The sequence below is a fragment of the Nematostella vectensis genome, chromosome 8 (assembly GCF_932526225.1).
Source record: "Nematostella vectensis chromosome 8, jaNemVect1.1, whole genome shotgun sequence".
NCBI lineage: Eukaryota > Metazoa > Cnidaria > Anthozoa > Actiniaria > Edwardsiidae > Nematostella > Nematostella vectensis.
Window position 1 is genome coordinate 3,366,389 of NC_064041.1, and position 20,801 is coordinate 3,387,189.

The 20,801-nt window shown below is 47.1% G+C and overlaps 1 protein-coding gene across 3 annotated transcripts in view; it reads left to right on the forward strand.

Annotated features, from left to right (window-relative positions):
• Window positions 1–20,801, forward strand: part of LOC116613702 (mucin-2) — a 71,160-nt gene that overhangs the window by 30,592 nt on the left and 19,767 nt on the right. For all 3 annotated transcript variants that reach the window (XM_048731019.1, XM_048731020.1, XM_048731021.1), the window contains 3 exons: window positions 904–1,078; window positions 19,567–19,727; window positions 20,478–20,669. In XM_048731019.1, coding sequence (XP_048586976.1) covers window positions 904–1,078; window positions 19,567–19,727; window positions 20,478–20,669 — 528 coding nt within the window. The remainder of the gene's footprint in view (window positions 1–903; window positions 1,079–19,566; window positions 19,728–20,477; window positions 20,670–20,801) is intronic.

Consider the following 20,801-nt stretch of genomic DNA (forward strand, 5'->3'; position numbering starts at 1 on the left):
CGCTTTCCAGCGCCGGGATGGAGGTCTCTTTGAGTGGGATAGGGGTTCTGATCGGCAGTCCGCTGGCAGGGGTCGCTGGGCTGGTCGGTGTCTTGGGCGTGGGCGCAGTGGTAGCCTCTAGGGGTCTTACGAGCAAGGTGGCTAAACACGAAGACACAATGGTTTTAGCGGAGAGTAAGGAAACTCGATCAGCGAGCTGGTCTCTAAGGCTCTGCAAGACGGGCACATCTCAGACGAAGAGTTTCGGCTAATACTTCAGGAACAAGAGAGATACTACGCGCTCAAGGCCGCTATCAGAACTCGACACGGCCTCGCATCGCGTGAGAAAAAAAGCAAGAAGGGGCCCTCCCTGGAAACACGCGAAAAGATGAAAAAGAGGCTGCGAGAAATTCGCGAGGAGTTCGGTAGCGAGGTGTTCGAGTAAAGCTCAGGTTTAAACGCCACGCCAGCGGCTTTGAATTTACGGCCGAAAAACGGTTATTCCGCGCTCCGTAGGTTGGCGGCCCAATCCACGTTCCTCGTTTTTACGGCCCTCAGGTCCTAGCACAAGGCGCTGGCGTCCCCGACATAGATTAATGATGGCTAACCATCGCTAATCACCCATCTACGCGGAGTGTGTTTTGCCTAGATTTACTTCTGCTAAGTATCCATCTACGCGAAGTGGTCCCGACGTAGATTAATAACCAGCAATTATTAATATACGCGAAACGCGTTTCGGTGTCACTAAAAGTCCCCAGCCTGGAATGGGGCTGGGGGGTCGGAGGGGCGCTGGGCCCCTCCCAGGCCTAATACGGGGCTGGGAAGCCCCCTGAAAGTCCCCAGTCCCCCCCCATCTTACTTAACATAAACCTTTAAGGGTCAATCAATTCACAGATGTCTTCTGTTTGCTTTTACCTCCCCTAGCACTGTTTACCGTTCGGATGCACTTTATCATACCTTTCAAACATGAATACATGGGGAACGAAGTCATTGACTACAGAGAAGCATCGTTCGTTCGTCAGGATGGTCATACTATATGGGTGGGGGACGTCAAGCCTTACTTCTCCCAAGCGCGCTTGAATGAGACCTATGCTACTGAGTAAGTACCTTTAGTAAGGCGCGCTTCCATACTTTCCCCAAGTCCGCTTGAATAAGACCCATGCTACTGAGTAAGTACCTTCAGTAAGGCGCGCTTCCATACTTTGCCCAAGTCCACTTGAATAAGACCCATACTTCTAAGTAAGTACCTTTAGTAAGGCACGCTTCCATACTTTCCCCAAGTCCGCTTGAATAAGACCCATGCTTCTGAGTAAGTACCTTCAGTAAGGCACGCTTCCATACTTTCCCCAAGTCCGCTTGAATAAGACCCATGCTACTGAGTAAGTACCTTCAGTAAGGCGCGCTTCCATACTTTGCCCAAGTCCGCTTGAATAAGACCCATACTTCTAAGTAAGTACCTTTAGTAAGGCACGCTTCCATACTTTCCCCAAGTCCGCTTGAATAAGACCCATGCTTCTGAGTAAGTACCTTCAGTAAGGCACGCTTCCATACTTTCCCCAAGTCCGCTTGAATAAGACCCATGCTTCTGAGTAAGTACCTTCAGTTAGGTGCGCTTCCATTCTTTCCCCAAGTCCGCTTGAATAAGACCCATACTTCTAAGTAAGTACCTTTAGTAAGGCAGGCTTCCATACTTTCTTCAAGTCCGCTTGAATGAGACCCATGCTTCTGAGTAAGTACCTTCAGTAAGGCGCGCTTCCATACTTTCCCCAAGTCCGCTTGAATGAGACCCATACTTCTAAGTAAGTACCTTTAGTAAGGCAGGCTTCCATACTTTCTTCAAGTCCGCTTGAATGAGACCCATGCTTCTGAGTAAGTACCTTCAGTAAGGCGCGCTTCCATACTTTCTTCAAGTCCGCTTGAATGAGACCCATGCTACTGAGTAAGTACCTTCAGTAAGGCGTGCTTCCATACTTTGCCCAAGTCTGCTTGAATGAGACCCATGCTTCTGAGTAAGTACCTTCAGTAAGGTGCGCTTCCATTCTTTCCCCATGTCCGCTTGAATAAGACCCATACTTCTAAGTAAGTACCTTTAGTAAGGCAGGCTTCCATACTTTCTTCAAGTCCGCTTGAATGAGACCCATGCTACTGAGTAAGTACCTTCAGTAAGGCGCGCTTCCATACTTTCCCCAAGTCCGCTTGAATGAGACCCATGCTACTGAGTAAGTACCTTCAGTAAGGCGTGCTTCCATACTTTGCCCAAGTCCGCTTGAATGAGACCCATGCTACTGAGTAAGTACCTTCAGTAAGGTGCGCTTCCATACTTTCCCCAAGTCCGCTTGAATAAGACCCATGCTACTGAGTAAGTACCTTCAGTAAGGCGCGCTTCCATACTTTCCCCAAGTCCGCTTGAATAAGACCCATACTTCTGAGTAAGTACCTTCAGTAAGGCGCGCTTCCATACTTTCCCCAAGTCCGCTTGAATGAGACCCATGCTACTGAGTAAGTACCTTCAGTAAGGCGCGCTTCCATACTTTCCCCAAGTCCGCTTGAATAAGACCCATGCTTCTGAGTAAGTACCTTCAGTAAGGCGCGCTTCCATACTTTCCCCAAGTCCGCTTGAATGAGACCCATGCTACTGAGTAAGTGCCTTTAGTAAGGTGCGCTTCCATACTTTGCCCAAGTCCGCTTGAATGAGACCCATGCTACTGAGTAAGTACCTTCAGTAAGGCGCGCTTCCATACTTTCCCCAAGTCCGCTTGAATAAGACCCATGCTTCTGAGTAAGTACCTTCAGTAAGGCCCGCTTCCATACTTTCCCCAAGTCCGCTTGAATAAAACCCATGCTTCTGAGTAAGTACCTTCAGTAAGGCGCGCTTCCATACTTTCCCCAAGTCCGCTTGAATAAGACCCATGCTTCTGAGTAAGTACCTTCAGTAAGGCCCGCTTCCATACTTTCCCCAAGTCCGCTTGAATAAAACCCATGCTTCTTAGTAAATACCTTCAGTAAGGCACGCTTCCATACTTTCCCCCAAGTCCGCTTGAATAAGACCCATGCTTCTGAGCAAGTACCTTCAGTAAGGCGCGCTTCCATACTTTCTCCAAGTCCGCTTGAATAAGACCCATGCTTCTGAGTAAGTACCTTCAGTAAGGTGCGCTTCCATTCTTTCCCCAAGTCCGCTTGAATAAGACCCATACTTCTAAGTAAGTACCTTTAGTAAGGCAGGCTTCCATACTTTCTTCAAGTCCGCTTGAATGAGACCCATGCTACTGAGTAAGTACCTTCAGTAAGGCGCGCTTCCATACTTTCTTCAAGTCCGCTTGAATGAGACCCATGCTACTGAGTAAGTACCTTCAGTAAGGCGCGCTTCCATACTTTCCCCAAGTCCGCTTGAATGAGACCCATGCTACTGAGTAAGTACCTTCAGTAAGGCGTGCTTCCATACTTTGCCCAAGTCCGCTTGAATGAGACCCATGCTACTGAGTAAGTACCTTCAGTAAGGTGCGCTTCCATACTTTCCCCAAGTCCGCTTGAATAAGACCCATGCTACTGAGTAAGTACCTTCAGTAAGGCGCGCTTCCATACTTTCCCCAAGTCCGCTTGAATAAGACCCATACTTCTGAGTAAGTACCTTCAGTAAGGCGCGCTTCCATACTTTCCCCAAGTCCGCTTGAATGAGACCCATGCTACTGAGTAAGTACCTTCAGTAAGGCGCGCTTCCATACTTTCCCCAAGTCCGCTTGAATAAGACCCATGCTTCTGAGTAAGTACCTTCAGTAAGGCGCGCTTCCATACTTTGCCCAAGTCCGCTTGAATGAGACCCATGCTACTGAGTAAGTACCTTTAGTAAGGTGCGCTTCCATACTTTGCCCAAGTCCGCTTGAATGAGACCCATGCTACTGAGTAAGTACCTTCAGTAAGGCGCGCTTCCATACTTTCCCCAAGTCCGCTTGAATAAGACCCATGCTTCTGAGTAAGTACCTTCAGTAAGGCCCGCTTCCATACTTTCCCCAAGTCCGCTTGAATAAAACCCATGCTTCTGAGTAAGTACCTTCAGTAAGGCGCGCTTCCATACTTTCCCCAAGTCCGCTTGAATAAGACCCATGCTTCTGAGTAAGTACCTTCAGTAAGGCCCGCTTCCATACTTTCCCCAAGTCCGCTTGAATAAAACCCATGCTTCTTAGTAAATACCTTCAGTAAGGCACGCTTCCATACTTTCCCCCAAGTCCGCTTTAATAAGACCCATGCTTCTGAGCAAGTACCTTCAGTAAGGCGCGCTTCCATACTTTCTCCAAGTCCGCTTGAATAAGACCCATGCTTCTGAGTAAGTACCTTCAGTAAGGTGCGCTTCCATTCTTTCCCCAAGTCCGCTTGAATAAGACCCATACTTCTAAGTAAGTACCTTTAGTAAGGCAGGCTTCCATACTTTCTTCAAGTCCGCTTGAATGAGACCCATGCTACTGAGTAAGTACCTTCAGTAAGGCGCGCTTCCATACTTTCCCCAAGTCCGCTTGAATGAGACCCATGCTACTGAGTAAGTACCTTCAGTAAGGCGTGCTTCCATACTTTCTTCAAGTCCGCTTGAATGAGACCCATGCTACTGAGTAAGTACCTTCAGTAAGGCGCGCTTCCATACTTTGCCCAAGTCCGCTTGAATAAGACCCATGCTTCTGAGTAAGTACCTTCAATAAGGCACGCTTCCATACTTTCTCCAAGTCCGCTTGAATGAGACCCATGCTACTGAGTAAGTACCTTCAGTAAGGTGCGCTTCCATACTTTCCCCAAGTCCGCTTGAATGAGACCCATGCTACTGAGTAAGTACCTTCAGTAAGGCGCGCTTCCATACTTTGCCCAAGTCCGCTTGAATAAGACCCATACTTCTAAGTAAGTACCTTTAGTAAGGCACGCTTCCATACTTTCCCCAAGTCCGCTTGAATAAGACCCATGCTTCTGAGTAAGTACCTTCAGTAAGGCACGCTTCCATACTTTCCCCAAGTCCGCTTGAATAAGACCCATGCTACTGAGTAAGTACCTTCAGTAAGGCGCGCTTCCATACTTTGCCCAAGTCCGCTTGAATAAGACCCATACTTCTAAGTAAGTACCTTTAGTAAGGCACGCTTCCATACTTTCCCCAAGTCCGCTTGAATAAGACCCATGCTTCTGAGTAAGTACCTTCAGTAAGGCACGCTTCCATACTTTCCCCAAGTCCGCTTGAATAAGACCCATGCTTCTGAGTAAGTACCTTCAGTTAGGTGCGCTTCCATTCTTTCCCGAAGTCCGCTTGAATAAGACCCATACTTCTAAGTAAGTACCTTTAGTAAGGCAGGCTTCCATACTTTCTTCAAGTCCGCTTGAATGAGACCCATGCTTCTGAGTAAGTACCTTCAGTAAGGCGCGCTTCCATACTTTCCCCAAGTCCGCTTGAATAAGACCCATACTTCTAAGTAAGTACCTTTAGTAAGGCAGGCTTCCATACTTTCTTCAAGTCCGCTTGAATGAGACCCATGCTTCTGAGTAAGTACCTTCAGTAAGGCGCGCTTCCATACTTTCTTCAAGTCCGCTTGAATGAGACCCATGCTACTGAGTAAGTACCTTCAGTAAGGCGTGCTTCCATACTTTGCCCAAGTCTGCTTGAATGAGACCCATGCTTCTGAGTAAGTACCTTCAGTAAGGTGCGCTTCCATTCTTTTCCCATGTCCGCTTGAATAAGACCCATACTTCTAAGTAAGTACCTTTAGTAAGGCAGGCATCCATACTTTCTTCAAGTCCGCTTGAATGAGACCCATGCTACTGAGTAAGTACCTTCAGTAAGGCGCGCTTCCATACTTTCCCCAAGTCCGCTTGAATGAGACCCATGCTACTGAGTAAGTACCTTCAGTAAGGCGTGCTTCCATACTTTGCCCAAGTCCGCTTGAATGAGACCCATGCTACTGAGTAAGTACCTTCAGTAAGGTGCGCTTCCATACTTTCCCCAAGTCCGCTTGAATAAGACCCATGCTACTGAGTAAGTACCTTCAGTAAGGCGCGCTTCCATACTTTCCCCAAGTCCGCTTGAATAAGACCCATACTTCTGAGTAAGTACCTTCAGTAAGGCGCGCTTCCATACTTTCCCCAAGTCCGCTTGAATGAGACCCATGCTACTGAGTAAGTACCTTCAGTAAGGCGCGCTTCCATACTTTCCCCAAGTCCGCTTGAATAAGACCCATGCTTCTGAGTAAGTACCTTCAGTAAGGCGCGCTTCCATACTTTGCCCAAGTCCGCTTGAATGAGACCCATGCTACTGAGTAAGTACCTTTAGTAAGGTGCGCTTCCATACTTTGCCCAAGTCCGCTTGAATGAGACCCATGCTACTGAGTAAGTACCTTCAGTAAGGCGCGCTTCCATACTTTCCCCAAGTCCGCTTGAATAAGACCCATGCTTCTGAGTAAGTACCTTCAGTAAGGCCCGCTTCCATACTTTCCCCAAGTCCGCTTGAATAAAACCCATGCTTCTGAGTAAGTACCTTCAGTAAGGCGCGCTTCCATACTTTCCCCAAGTCCGCTTGAATAAGACCCATGCTTCTGAGTAAGTACCTTCAGTAAGGCCCGCTTCCATACTTTCCCCAAGTCCGCTTGAATAAAACCCATGCTTCTTAGTAAATACCTTCAGTAAGGCACGCTTCCATACTTTCCCCCAAGTCCGCTTGAATAAGACCCATGCTTCTGAGCAAGTACCTTCAGTAAGGCGCGCTTCCATACTTTCTCCAAGTCCGCTTGAATAAGACCCATGCTTCTGAGTAAGTACCTTCAGTAAGGTGCGCTTCCATTCTTTCCCCAAGTCCGCTTGAATAAGACCCATACTTCTAAGTAAGTACCTTTAGTAAGGCAGGCTTCCATACTTTCTTCAAGTCCGCTTGAATGAGACCCATGCTACTGAGTAAGTACCTTCAGTAAGGCGCGCTTCCATACTTTCTTCAAGTCCGCTTGAATGAGACCCATGCTACTGAGTAAGTACCTTCAGTAAGGCGCGCTTCCATACTTTCCCCAAGTCCGCTTGAATGAGACCCATGCTACTGAGTAAGTACCTTCAGTAAGGCGTGCTTCCATACTTTGCCCAAGTCCGCTTGAATGAGACCCATGCTACTGAGTAAGTACCTTCAGTAAGGTGCGCTTCCATACTTTCCCCAAGTCCGCTTGAATAAGACCCATGCTACTGAGTAAGTACCTTCAGTAAGGCGCGCTTCCATACTTTCCCCAAGTCCGCTTGAATAAGACCCATACTTCTGAGTAAGTACCTTCAGTAAGGCGCGCTTCCATACTTTCCCCAAGTCCGCTTGAATGAGACCCATGCTACTGAGTAAGTACCTTCAGTAAGGCGCGCTTCCATACTTTCCCCAAGTCCGCTTGAATAAGACCCATGCTTCTGAGTAAGTACCTTCAGTAAGGCGCGCTTCCATACTTTGCCCAAGTCCGCTTGAATGAGACCCATGCTACTGAGTAAGTACCTTTAATAAGGTGCGCTTCCATACTTTGCCCAAGTCCGCTTGAATGAGACCCATGCTACTGAGTAAGTACCTTCAGTAAGGCGCGCTTCCATACTTTCCCCAAGTCCGCTTGAATAAGACCCATGCTTCTGAGTAAGTACCTTCAGTAAGGCCCGCTTCCATACTTTCCCCAAGTCCGCTTGAATAAAACCCATGCTTCTGAGTAAGTACCTTCAGTAAGGCGCGCTTCCATACTTTCCCCAAGTCCGCTTGAATAAGACCCATGCTTCTGAGTAAGTACCTTCAGTAAGGCCCGCTTCCATACTTTCCCCAAGTCCGCTTGAATAAAACCCATGCTTCTTAGTAAATACCTTCAGTAAGGCACGCTTCCATACTTTCCCCCAAGTCCGCTTGAATAAGACCCATGCTTCTGAGCAAGTACCTTCAGTAAGGCGCGCTTCCATACTTTCTCCAAGTCCGCTTGAATAAGACCCATGCTTCTGAGTAAGTACCTTCAGTAAGGTGCGCTTCCATTCTTTCCCCAAGTCCGCTTGAATAAGACCCATACTTCTAAGTAAGTACCTTTAGTAAGGCAGGCTTCCATACTTTCTTCAAGTCCGCTTGAATGAGACCCATGCTACTGAGTAAGTACCTTCAGTAAGGCGCGCTTCCATACTTTCCCCAAGTCCGCTTGAATGAGACCCATGCTACTGAGTAAGTACCTTCAGTAAGGCGTGCTTCCATACTTTGCCCAAGTCCGCTTGAATGAGACCCATGCTACTGAGTAAGTACCTTCAGTAAGGTGCGCTTCCATACTTTCCCCAAGTCCGCTTGAATAAGACCCATGCTACTGAGTAAGTACCTTCAGTAAGGCGCGCTTCCATACTTTCCCCAAGTCCGCTTGAATAAGACCCATACTTCTGAGTAAGTACCTTCAGTAAGGCGTGCTTCCATACTTTCCCCAAGTCCGCTTGAATGAGACCCATGCTACTGAGTAAGTACCTTCAGTAAGGCGCGCTTCCATACTTTCCCCAAGTCCGCTTGAATAAGACCCATGCTTCTGAGTAAGTACCTTCAGTAAGGCGCGCTTCCATACTTTCCCCAAGTCCGCTTGAATGAGACCCATGCTACTGAGTAAGTACCTTTAGTAAGGTGCGCTTCCATACTTTGCCCAAGTCCGCTTGAATGAGACCCATGCTACTGAGTAAGTACCTTCAGTAAGGCGCGCTTCCATACTTTCCCCAAGTCCGCTTGAATAAGACCCATGCTTCTGAGTAAGTACCTTCAGTAAGTCCCGCTTCCATACTTTCCCCAAATCCGCTTGAATAAAACCCATGCTTCTGAGTAAGTACCTTCAGTAAGGCACGCTTCCATACTTTCCCCCAAGTCCGCTTGAATAAGACCCATGCTTTTGAGCAAGTACCTTCAGTAAGGCGCGCTTCCATACTTTCTCCAAGTCCGCTTGAATAAGACCCATGCTTCTGAGTAAGTACCTTCAGTAAGGTGCGCTTCCATTCTTTCCCCAAGTCCGCTTGAATAAGACCCATACTTCTAAGTAAGTACCTTTAGTAAGGCAGGCTTCCATACTTTCTTCAAGTCCGCTTGAATGAGACCCATGCTACTGAGTAAGTACCTTCAGTAAGGCGCGCTTCCATACTTTGCCCAAGTCTGCTTGAATGAGACCCATGCTACTGAGTAAGTACCTTCAGTAAGGTGCGCTTCCATACTTTCCCCAAGTCCGCTTGAATAAGACCCATGCTACTGAGTAAGTACCTTCAGTAAGGCGCGCTTCCATACTTTGCCCAAGTCCGCTTGAATAAGACCCATGCTTCTGAGTAAGTACCTTCAGTAAGGTGCGCTTCCATACTTTCCCCAAGTCCGCTTGAATGAGACCCATGCTACTGAGTAAGTACCTTCAGTAAGGCGCGCTTCCATACTTTCCCCAAGTCCGCTTGAATGAGACCCATGCTACTGAGTACGTACCTTCAGTAAGGTGCGCTTCCATACTTTCCCCAAGTCCGCTTGAATAAGACCTATGCTACTGAGTAAGTACCTTCAGTAAGGTGCGCTTCCATACTTTCCCCAAGTCCGTTTGAATAAGACCCATGCTTCTGAGTAAGTACCTTCAGTAAGGCGCGCTTCCATACTTTGCCCAAGTCCGCTTGAATAAGACCCATGCTACTGAGTAAGTACCTTCAGTAAGGTGCGCTTCCATACTTTCCCCAAGTCCGCTTGAATGAGACCCATGCTTCTAAGTAAGTACTTTTAGTAAGGCACGCTTCCATACTTTCCCCAAGTCCGCTTGAATAAGACCCATGCTTCTGAGTAAGTACCTTCAGTAAGGTGCGCTTCCATTCTTTCCCCAAGTCCGCTTGAATAAGACCCATACTTCTAAGTAAGTACCTTTAGTAAGGCACGCTTCCATACTTTCTTCAAGTCCGCTTGAATGAGACCCATGCTACTGAGTAAGTACCTTCAGTAAGGCGCGCTTCCATACTTTGCCCAAGTCCGCTTGAATAAGACCCATGCTTCTGAGTAAGTACCTTCAATAAGGCACGCTTCCATACTTTCTCCAAGTCCGCTTGAATGAGACCCATGCTACTGAGTAAGTACCTTCAGTAAGGTGCGCTTCCATACTTTCCCCAAGTCCGCTTGAATAAGACCCATGCTACTGAGTAAGTACCTTCAGTATGGCGCGCTTCCATACTTTGCCCAAGTCCGCTTGAATGAGACCCATGCTACTGAGTTATTACCTTCAGTAAGGCGCGCTTCCATACTTTCCCCAAGTCCGCTTGAATGAGACCCATGCTACTGAGTAAGTACCTTCAGTAAGGCGCGCTTCCATTCTTTCCCCAAGTCCGCTTGAATGAGACCCATGCTACTGAGTAAGTACCTTTAGTAAGGTGCGCTTCCATACTTTGCCCAAGTCCGCTTGAATGAGACCCATGCTACTGAGTAAGTACCTTCAGTAAGGCGCGCTTCCATACTTTCCCCAAGTCCGCTTGAATAAGACCCATGCTTCTGAGTAAGTACCTTCAGTAAGGCCCGCTTCCATACTTTCCCCAAGTCCGCTTGAATAAAACCCATGCTTCTGAGTAAGTACCTTCAGTAAGGCACGCTTCCATACTTTCCCCCAAGTCCGCTTGAATAAGACCCATGCTTCTGAGCAAGTACCTTCAGTAAGGCGCGCTTCCATACTTTCTCCAAGTCCGCTTGAATAAGACCCATGCTTCTGAGTAAGTACCTTCAGTAAGGTGCGCTTCCATTCTTTCCCCAAGTCCGCTTGAATGAGACCCATGCTTCTAAGTAAGTACTTTTAGTAAGGCACGCTTCCATTTTTTCCCCAAGTCCGCTTGAATAAGACCCATGCTTCTGAGTAATTACCTTCAGTAAGGCGCGCTTCCATACTTTCCCCAAGTCCGCTTGAATAAAACCCATGCTTCTGAGTAAGTACCTTCAGTAAGGCGCGCTTCCATACTTTCCCCAAGTCCGCTTGAATAAGACCCATACTTCTGAGTAAGTACCTTCAGTAAGGCGCGCTTCCATACTTTCCCCAAGTCTTCTTGAATGAGACCCATGCTACTGAGTAAGTACCTTCAGTAAGGCGCGCTTCCATACTTTCCCCAAGTCCGCTTGAATAAGACCCATGCTTCTGAGTAAGTACCTTCAGTAAGGCGCGCTTCCATACTTTCCCCAAGTCCGCTTGAATGAGACCCATGCTACTGAGTAAGTACCTTTAGTAAGGTGCGCTTCCATACTTTGCCCAAGTCCGCTTGAATGAGACCCATGCTACTGAGTAAGTACCTTCAGTAAGGCGCGCTTCCATACTTTCCCCAAGTCCGCTTGAATAAGACCCATGCTTCTGAGTAAGTACCTTCAGTAAGTCCCGCTTCCATACTTTCCCCAAATCCGCTTGAATAAAACCCATGCTTCTGAGTAAGTACCTTCAGTAAGGCACGCTTCCATACTTTCCCCCAAGTCCGCTTGAATAAGACCCATGCTTTTGAGCAAGTACCTTCAGTAAGGCGCGCTTCCATACTTTCTCCAAGTCCGCTTGAATAAGACCCATGCTTCTGAGTAAGTACCTTCAGTAAGGTGCGCTTCCATTCTTTCCCCAAGTCCGCTTGAATAAGACCCATACTTCTAAGTAAGTACCTTTAGTAAGGCAGGCTTCCATACTTTCTTCAAGTCCGCTTGAATGAGACCCATGCTACTGAGTAAGTACCTTCAGTAAGGCGCGCTTCCATACTTTGCCCAAGTCTGCTTGAATGAGACCCATGCTACTGAGTAAGTACCTTCAGTAAGGTGCGCTTCCATACTTTCCCCAAGTCCGCTTGAATAAGACCCATGCTACTGAGTAAGTACCTTCAGTAAGGCGCGCTTCCATACTTTGCCCAAGTCCGCTTGAATAAGACCCATGCTTCTGAGTAAGTACCTTCAGTAAGGTGCGCTTCCATACTTTCCCCAAGTCCGCTTGAATGAGACCCATGCTACTGAGTAAGTACCTTCAGTAAGGCGCGCTTCCATACTTTCCCCAAGTCCGCTTGAATGAGACCCATGCTACTGAGTACGTACCTTCAGTAAGGTGCGCTTCCATACTTTCCCCAAGTCCGCTTGAATAAGACCTATGCTACTGAGTAAGTACCTTCAGTAAGGTGCGCTTCCATACTTTCCCCAAGTCCGTTTGAATAAGACCCATGCTTCTGAGTAAGTACCTTCAGTAAGGCGCGCTTCCATACTTTGCCCAAGTCCGCTTGAATAAGACCCATGCTACTGAGTAAGTACCTTCAGTAAGGTGCGCTTCCATACTTTCCCCAAGTCCGCTTGAATGAGACCCATGCTTCTAAGTAAGTACTTTTAGTAAGGCGCGCTTCCATACTTTCCCCAAGTCCGCTTGAATAAGACCCATGCTTCTGAGTAAGTACCTTCAGTAAGGTGCGCTTCCATTCTTTCCCCAAGTCCGCTTGAATAAGACCCATACTTCTAAGTAAGTACCTTTAGTAAGGCACGCTTCCATACTTTCTTCAAGTCCGCTTGAATGAGACCCATGCTACTGAGTAAGTACCTTCAGTAAGGCGCGCTTCCATACTTTGCCCAAGTCCGCTTGAATAAGACCCATGCTTCTGAGTAAGTACCTTCAATAAGGCACGCTTCCATACTTTCTCCAAGTCCGCTTGAATGAGACCCATGCTACTGAGTAAGTACCTTCAGTAAGGTGCGCTTCCATACTTTCCCCAAGTCCGCTTGAATAAGACCCATGCTACTGAGTAAGTACCTTCAGTATGGCGCGCTTCCATACTTTGCCCAAGTCCGCTTGAATGAGACCCATGCTACTGAGTTATTACCTTCAGTAAGGCGCGCTTCCATACTTTCCCCAAGTCCGCTTGAATGAGACCCATGCTACTGAGTAAGTACCTTCAGTAAGGCGCGCTTCCATTCTTTCCCCAAGTCCGCTTGAATGAGACCCATGCTACTGAGTAAGTACCTTTAGTAAGGTGCGCTTCCATACTTTGCCCAAGTCCGCTTGAATGAGACCCATGCTACTGAGTAAGTACCTTCAGTAAGGCGCGCTTCCATACTTTCCCCAAGTCCGCTTGAATAAGACCCATGCTTCTGAGTAAGTACCTTCAGTAAGGCCCGCTTCCATACTTTCCCCAAGTCCGCTTGAATAAAACCCATGCTTCTGAGTAAGTACCTTCAGTAAGGCACGCTTCCATACTTTCCCCCAAGTCCGCTTGAATAAGACCCATGCTTCTGAGCAAGTACCTTCAGTAAGGCGCGCTTCCATACTTTCTCCAAGTCCGCTTGAATAAGACCCATGCTTCTGAGTAAGTACCTTCAGTAAGGTGCGCTTCCATTCTTTCCCCAAGTCCGCTTGAATAAGACCCATACTTCTAAGTAAGTACCTTTAGTAAGGCGCGCTTCCATACTTTCCCCAAGTCCGCTTGAATAAGACCCATGCTACTGAGTAAGTACCTTCAGTAAGGTGCGCTTCCATACTTTCCCCAAGTCCGCTTGAATGAGACCCATGCTTCTAAGTAAGTACTTTTAGTAAGGCACGCTTCCATTTTTTCCCCAAGTCCGCTTGAATAAGACCCATGCTTCTGAGTAATTACCTTCAGTAAGGCGCGCTTCCATACTTTCCCCAAGTCCGCTTGAATAAAACCCATGCTTCTGAGTAAGTACCTTCAGTAAGGCACGCTTCCATACTTTCCCCCAAGTCCGCTTGAATAAGACCCATGCTTCTGAGCAAGTACCTTCAGTAAGGCGCGCTTCCATACTTTCTCCAAGTCCGCTTGAATAAGACCCATGCTACTGAGTAAGTACCTTCAGTAAGGTGCGCTTCCATACTTTCCCCAAGTCCGCTTGAATAAAACCCATGCTTCTGAGTAAGTACCTTCAGTAAGGCACGCTTCCATACTTTCCCCCAAGTCCGCTTGAATAAGACCCATGCTTCTAAGTAAGTACTTTTAGTAAGGCACGCTTCCATACTTTCCCCAAGTCCGCTTGAATAAGACCCATGCTTCTGAGTAAGTACCTTCAGTAAGGTGCGCTTCCATTCTTTCCCCAAGTCCGCTTGAATAAGACCCATACTTCTAAGTAAGTACCTTTAGTAAGGCACGCTTCCATACTTTCTTCAAGTCCGCTTGAATGAGACCCATGCTACTGAGTAAGTACCTTCAGTAAGGCGCGCTTCCATACTTTGCCCAAGTCCGCTTGAATAAGACCCATGCTTCTGAGTAAGTACCTTCAATAAGGCACGCTTCCATACTTTCTCCAAGTCCGCTTGAATGAGACCCATGCTACTGAGTAAGTACCTTCAGTAAGGTGCGCTTCCATACTTTCCCCAAGTCCGCTTGAATAAGACCCATGCTACTGAGTAAGTACCTTCAGTATGGCGCGCTTCCATACTTTGCCCAAGTCCGCTTGAATGAGACCCATGCTACTGAGTTATTACCTTCAGTAAGGCGCGCTTCCATACTTTCCCCAAGTCCGCTTGAATGAGACCCATGCTACTGAGTAAGTACCTTCAGTAAGGCGCGCTTCCATTCTTTCCCCAAGTCCGCTTGAATGAGACCCATGCTACTGAGTAAGTACCTTTAGTAAGGTGCGCTTCCATACTTTGCCCAAGTCCGCTTGAATGAGACCCATGCTACTGAGTAAGTACCTTCAGTAAGGCGCGCTTCCATACTTTCCCCAAGTCCGCTTGAATAAGACCCATGCTTCTGAGTAAGTACCTTCAGTAAGGCCCGCTTCCATACTTTCCCCAAGTCCGCTTGAATAAAACCCATGCTTCTGAGTAAGTACCTTCAGTAAGGCACGCTTCCATACTTTCCCCCAAGTCCGCTTGAATAAGACCCATGCTTCTGAGCAAGTACCTTCAGTAAGGCGCGCTTCCATACTTTCTCCAAGTCCGCTTGAATAAGACCCATGCTTCTGAGTAAGTACCTTCAGTAAGGTGCGCTTCCATTCTTTCCCCAAGTCCGCTTGAATAAGACCCATACTTCTAAGTAAGTACCTTTAGTAAGGCGCGCTTCCATACTTTCCCCAAGTCCGCTTGAATAAGACCCATGCTACTGAGTAAGTACCTTCAGTAAGGTGCGCTTCCATACTTTCCCCAAGTCCGCTTGAATGAGACCCATGCTTCTAAGTAAGTACTTTTAGTAAGGCACGCTTCCATACTTTCCCCAAGTCCGCTTGAATAAGACCCATGCTTCTGAGTAATTACCTTCAGTAAGGCGCGCTTCCATACTTTCCCCAAGTCCGCTTGAATAAAACCCATGCTTCTGAGTAAGTACCTTCAGTAAGGCACGCTTCCATACTTTCCCCCAAGTCCGCTTGAATAAGACCCATGCTTCTGAGCAAGTACCTTCAGTAAGGCGCGCTTCCATACTTTCTCCAAGTCCGCTTGAATAAGACCCATGCTTCTGAGTAAGTACCTTCAGTAAGGTGCGCTTCCATTCTTTCCCCAAGTCCGCTTGAATAAGACCCATACTTCTAAGTAAGTACCTTTAGTAAGGCAGGCTTCCATACTTTCTTCAAGTCCGCTTGAATGAGACCCATGCTACTGAGTAAGTACCTTCAGTAAGGCGCGCTTCCATACTTTGCCCAAGTCTGCTTGAATGAGACCCATGCTACTGAGTAAGTACCTTCAGTAAGGTGCGCTTCCATACTTTCCCCAAGTCCGCTTGAATAAGACCCATGCTACTGAGTAAGTACCTTCAGTAAGGCGCGCTTCCATACTTTGCCCAAGTCCGCTTGAATAAGACCCATGCTTCTGAGTAAGTACCTTCAGTAAGGTGCGCTTCCATACTTTCCCCAAGTCCGCTTGAATGAGACCCATGCAACTGAGTATACCTTCAGTAAGGCGCGCTTCCATACTTTCCCCAAGTCCGCTTGAATGAGACCCATGCTACTGAGTAAGTACCTTTAGTAAGGCGCGCTTCCATACTTTCCCCAAGTCCGCTTGAATGAGACCCATGCTACTGAGTACGTACCTTCAGTAAGGTGCGCTTCCATACTTTCCCCAAGTCCGCTTGAATAAGACCTATGCTACTGAGTAAGTACCTTCAGTAAGGTGCGCTTCCATACTTTCCCCAAGTCCGTTTGAATAAGACCCATGCTTCTGAGTAAGTACCTTCAGTAAGGCGCGCTTCCATACTTTGCCCAAGTCCGCTTGAATAAGACCCATGCTTCTGAGTAAGTACCTTCAGTAAGGTGCGCTTCCATTCTTTCCCCAAGTCCGCTTGAATAAGACCCATACTTCTAAGTAAGTACCTTTAGTAAGGCACGCTTCCATACTTTCTTCAAGTCCGCTTGAATGAGACCCATGCTACTGAGTAAGTACCTTCAGTAAGGCCCGCTTCCATACTTTGCCCAAGTCCGCTTGAATAAGACCCATGCTTCTGAGTAAGTACCTTCAATAAGGCACGCTTCCATACTTTCTCCAAGTCCGCTTGAATGAGACCCATGCTACTGAGTAAGTACCTTCAGTAAGGTGCGCTTCCATACTTTCCCCAAGTCCGCTTGAATAAGACCCATGCTACTGAGTAAGTACCTTCAGTAAGGCGCGCTTCCATACTTTGCCCAAGTCCGCTTGAATGAGACCCATGCTACTGAGTTATTACCTTCAGTAAGGCGCGCTTCCATACTTTCCCCAAGTCCGCTTGAATGAGACCCATGCTACTGAGTAAGTACCTTCAGTAAGGCGCGCTTCCATTCTTTCCCCAAGTCCGCTTGAATGAGACCCATGCTACTGAGTAAGTACCTTTAGTAAGGTGCGCTTCCATACTTTGCCCAAGTCCGCTTGAATGAGACCCATGCTACTGAGTAAGTACCTTCAGTAAGGCGCGCTTCCATACTTTCCCCAAGTCCGCTTGAATAAGACCCATGCTTCTGAGTAAGTACCTTCAGTAAGGCCCGCTTCCATACTTTCCCCAAGTCCGCTTGAATAAAACCCATGCTTCTGAGTAAGTACCTTCAGTAAGGCACGCTTCCATACTTTCCCCCAAGTCCGCTTGAATAAGACCCATGCTTCTGAGCAAGTACCTTCAGTAAGGCGTGCTTCCATACTTTCTCCAAGTCCGCTTGAATAAGACCCATGCTTCTGAGTAAGTACCTTCAGTAAGGTGCGCTTCCATTCTTTCCCCAAGTCCGCTTGAATAAGACCCATACTTCTAAGTAAGTACCTTTAGTAAGGCGCGCTTCCATACTTTCCCCAAGTCCGCTTGAATAAGACCCATGCTACTGAGTAAGTACCTTCAGTAAGGTGCGCTTCCATACTTTCCCCAAGTCCGCTTGAATGAGACCCATGCTTCTAAGTAAGTACTTTTAGTAAGGCACGCTTCCATACTTTCCCCAAGTCCGCTTGAATAAGACCCATGCTTCTGAGTAAGTACCTTCAGTAAGGTGCGCTTCCATTCTTTCCCCAAGTCCGCTTGAATAAGACCCATACTTCTAAGTAAGTACCTTTAGTAAGGCAGGCTTCCATACTTTCTTCAGGTCCGCTTGAATGAGACCCATGCTACTGAGTAAGTACCTTCAGTAAGGGGCGCTTCCATACTTTGCCCAAGTCCGCTTGAATAAGACCCATGCTTCTGAGTAAGTACCTTCAATAAGGCACGCTTCCATACTTTCTCCAAGTCCGCTTGAATGAGACCCATGCTACTGAGTAAGTACCTTCAGTAAGGTGCGCTTCCATACTTTCCCCAAGTCCGCTTGAATAAGACCCATGCTACTGAGTAAGTACCTTCAGTATGGCGCGCTTCCATACTTTGCCCAAGTCCGCTTGAATGAGACCCATGCTACTGAGTAATTACCTTCAGTAAGGCGCGCTTCCATACTTTCCCCAAGTCCGCTTGAATGAGACCCATGCTACTGAGTAAGTACCTTCAGTAAGGCGCGCTTCCATTCTTTCCCCAAGTCCGCTTGAATGAGACCCATGCTACTGAGTAAGTACCTTTAGTAAGGTGCGCTTCCATACTTTGCCCAAGTCCGCTTGAATGAGACCCATGCTACTGAGTAAGTACCTTCAGTAAGGCGCGCTTCCATACTTTCCCCAAGTCCGCTTGAATAAGACCCATGCTTCTGAGTAAGTACCTTCAGTAAGGCCCGCTTCCATACTTTCCCCAAGTCCGCTTGAATAAAACCCATGCTTCTGAGTAAGTACCTTCAGTAAGGCACGCTTCCATACTTTCCCCCAAGTCCGCTTGAATAAGACCCATGCTTCTGAGCAAGTACCTTCAGTAAGGCGCGCTTCCATACTTTCTCCAAGTCCGCTTGAATAAGACCCATGCTTCTGAGTAAGTACCTTCAGTAAGGTGCGCTTCCATTCTTTCCCCAAGTCCGCTTGAATAAGACCCATACTTCTAAGTAAGTACCTTTAGTAAGGCAGGCTTCCATACTTTCTTCAAGTCTTCTTGAATGAGACCCATGCTACTGAGTAAGTACCTTCAGTAAGGCGCGCTTCCATACTTTGCCCAAGTCTGCTTGAATAAGACCCATGCTTCTGAGTAAGTACCTTCAGTAAGGCACGCTTCCCTACTTTCCCCAAGTCCGCTTGAATGAGACCCATGCTACTGAGTAAGTACCTTCAGTAAGGTGCGCTTCCATACTTTCCCTAAGTCCGCTTGAATAAGACCCATGCTACTGAGTAAGTACCTTCAGTAAGGCGCGCTTCCATACTTTGCCCAAGTCCGCTTGAATAAGACCCATGCTTCTGAGTAAGTACCTTCAGTAAGGTGCGCTTCCATACTTTCCCCAAGTCCGCTATAAAAAGACCCATGCAATTGAGTATACCTTCAGTAAGGCGCGCTTCCATACTTTACCCAAGTCCGCTATAAAAAGACCCATGCTTCTGAGCAAGTACCTTCAGTAAGGCGCGCTTTCATACTTTCCCCAAGTACGCTTGAATAAGACCCATGCTACTGAGTAAGTACCTTCAGTAAGGCGCGCTTCCATACCTTCCCCAAGTCCGCTTGAATAAGACCCATACTTCTAAGTAACTACCTTTAGTAAGGCACGCTTCCATACTTTCTTCAAATCCTCTTGAATGAGACCCATGCTACTGAGTAAGTACCTTCAGTAAGGCGCGCTTCCATACTTTCCCCAAGTCCGCTTGAATAAGACCCATACTTCTAAGTAAGTACCTTTAGTAAGGCGCGCTTCCATACTTTCCCCAAGTCCGCTTGAATGAGACCTATGCTACTGAGTAAGTACCTTCAGTAAGGTGCGCTTCCATACTTTGCCCAAGCGCGCTTGAATAAGACCCATGCTTCTGAGTAAGTACCTTCAGTAAGGCGCGCTTCCATACTTTCCCCAAGTCCGCTTGAATAAGACCCATGCTTCTGAGTAAGTACCTTCAGTAAGGCGCGCTTCCATACTTTCCCCAAGTCCGCTTGAATAAGACCCATGCTTCTGAGTATACCTTCAGTAAGGCGCGCTTCCATACTTTCCCCAAGTCCGCTTGAATAAGACCCATGCTTCTGAGCAAGTACCTTCTGTAAGGCGTGCCTGAGTCCCGCGACAGTCTGACCCCGATTACTTTCTGACAAATCAGAGATGTCTGAGGTTCATATACTCTTCAATTGCCGTATCATCATTTTCCCATTTACGTTTATTAACTTCAGAGTTTCAGATGTCGTCTACCCGTTCGCTCCAGACCCAAACCTACTTTCTGCTGGAAATACCGTCCTCGTTGACCTAGGCGTGGATGAATCAGGGTACAGTCAGTTCATAAAAATGACCATCACCAGCATCACCCAGGATGGACGCTACAAGACCGAACCAGGCGAGTCATTATTTGCAGAAATTTTGTTTCTAAGGTAATGCTCTCAAGTCTGTTAAGATGCTGGAAAAGATCAAATTGAAAACAATTTAATGGAAGCACTGGTGGCCTAGTGTGTTAGCGCGTCGGCCTCTCCAGCTGTGGCCCAGGTTCGAATTCTTGCTCAAACTGGGGATTTTTTTCGGACCCGAGCCTTGATTCGAATTTGAAGTTATTAAGTTATTCTCCTGTATTTCCAGTCCTCTCGGATAAGGACACTAAACCGGAGGTCCCGCCTCCTCAAGCTGCACCGACTAAACGCAATAAACTTTCTGGCAGTGACCACCCTTGTAACAGTGCTTACAATGCTTACTAACAATACACGCAAGGGTGTACTTGATTTGGAGCCTAGCTCTGTTGTACCTTACACACCAGTCTAACTGGTGGAAATTAGATAAATAAATGAATAAATTTTTATATTGTTATTATTCATGCGCTGCCCCAAACAACAACGCTGCTTTTTTCGTTTTGTAATAACATTATCAAAGACGTTACACATCCCTAGACCTTTTGTTGTGCCCCTTGATACACCTTGTTTCGTGTAAGTAACAAAGCGTGCCTATAGTAGTATTCTAGGCCTTGTATACCCATACGCCTTGTTGATATTTGTTTCAGTGTGTCCAAGCTATTTACACAGCAATATTACTATAGGGCGTGCCTATAGTCGTATTCTAGGCCTTGTATACCCATACGCTTTGTTGTTATTTGTTTCAGTGTGTCCAAGCTATTTACACGACGTGCCCATTGGGGTGGTGATTGGAACAAACAACTACCATCGCTGGCCGGGTTTTGTCACAGATGCACAAATCACTGCCAAGTCTTACAAATCTTACTTCTTTCCGAGACATGCGCGAGTCAACAACACGTATGAAAACATCAGATGGTGCCCTAGTGACGCTGACAAAGGTAAATTATTTTGCCATATACACAAACCCAACTCTTTATCTTCCTAAAAGCAAGCAACTTTACACTTAAAGAGTATCTGTCAGACGTCATTTTCTTATCCTAACAAAATGCCAAGTGCGAAAAGACATCCAT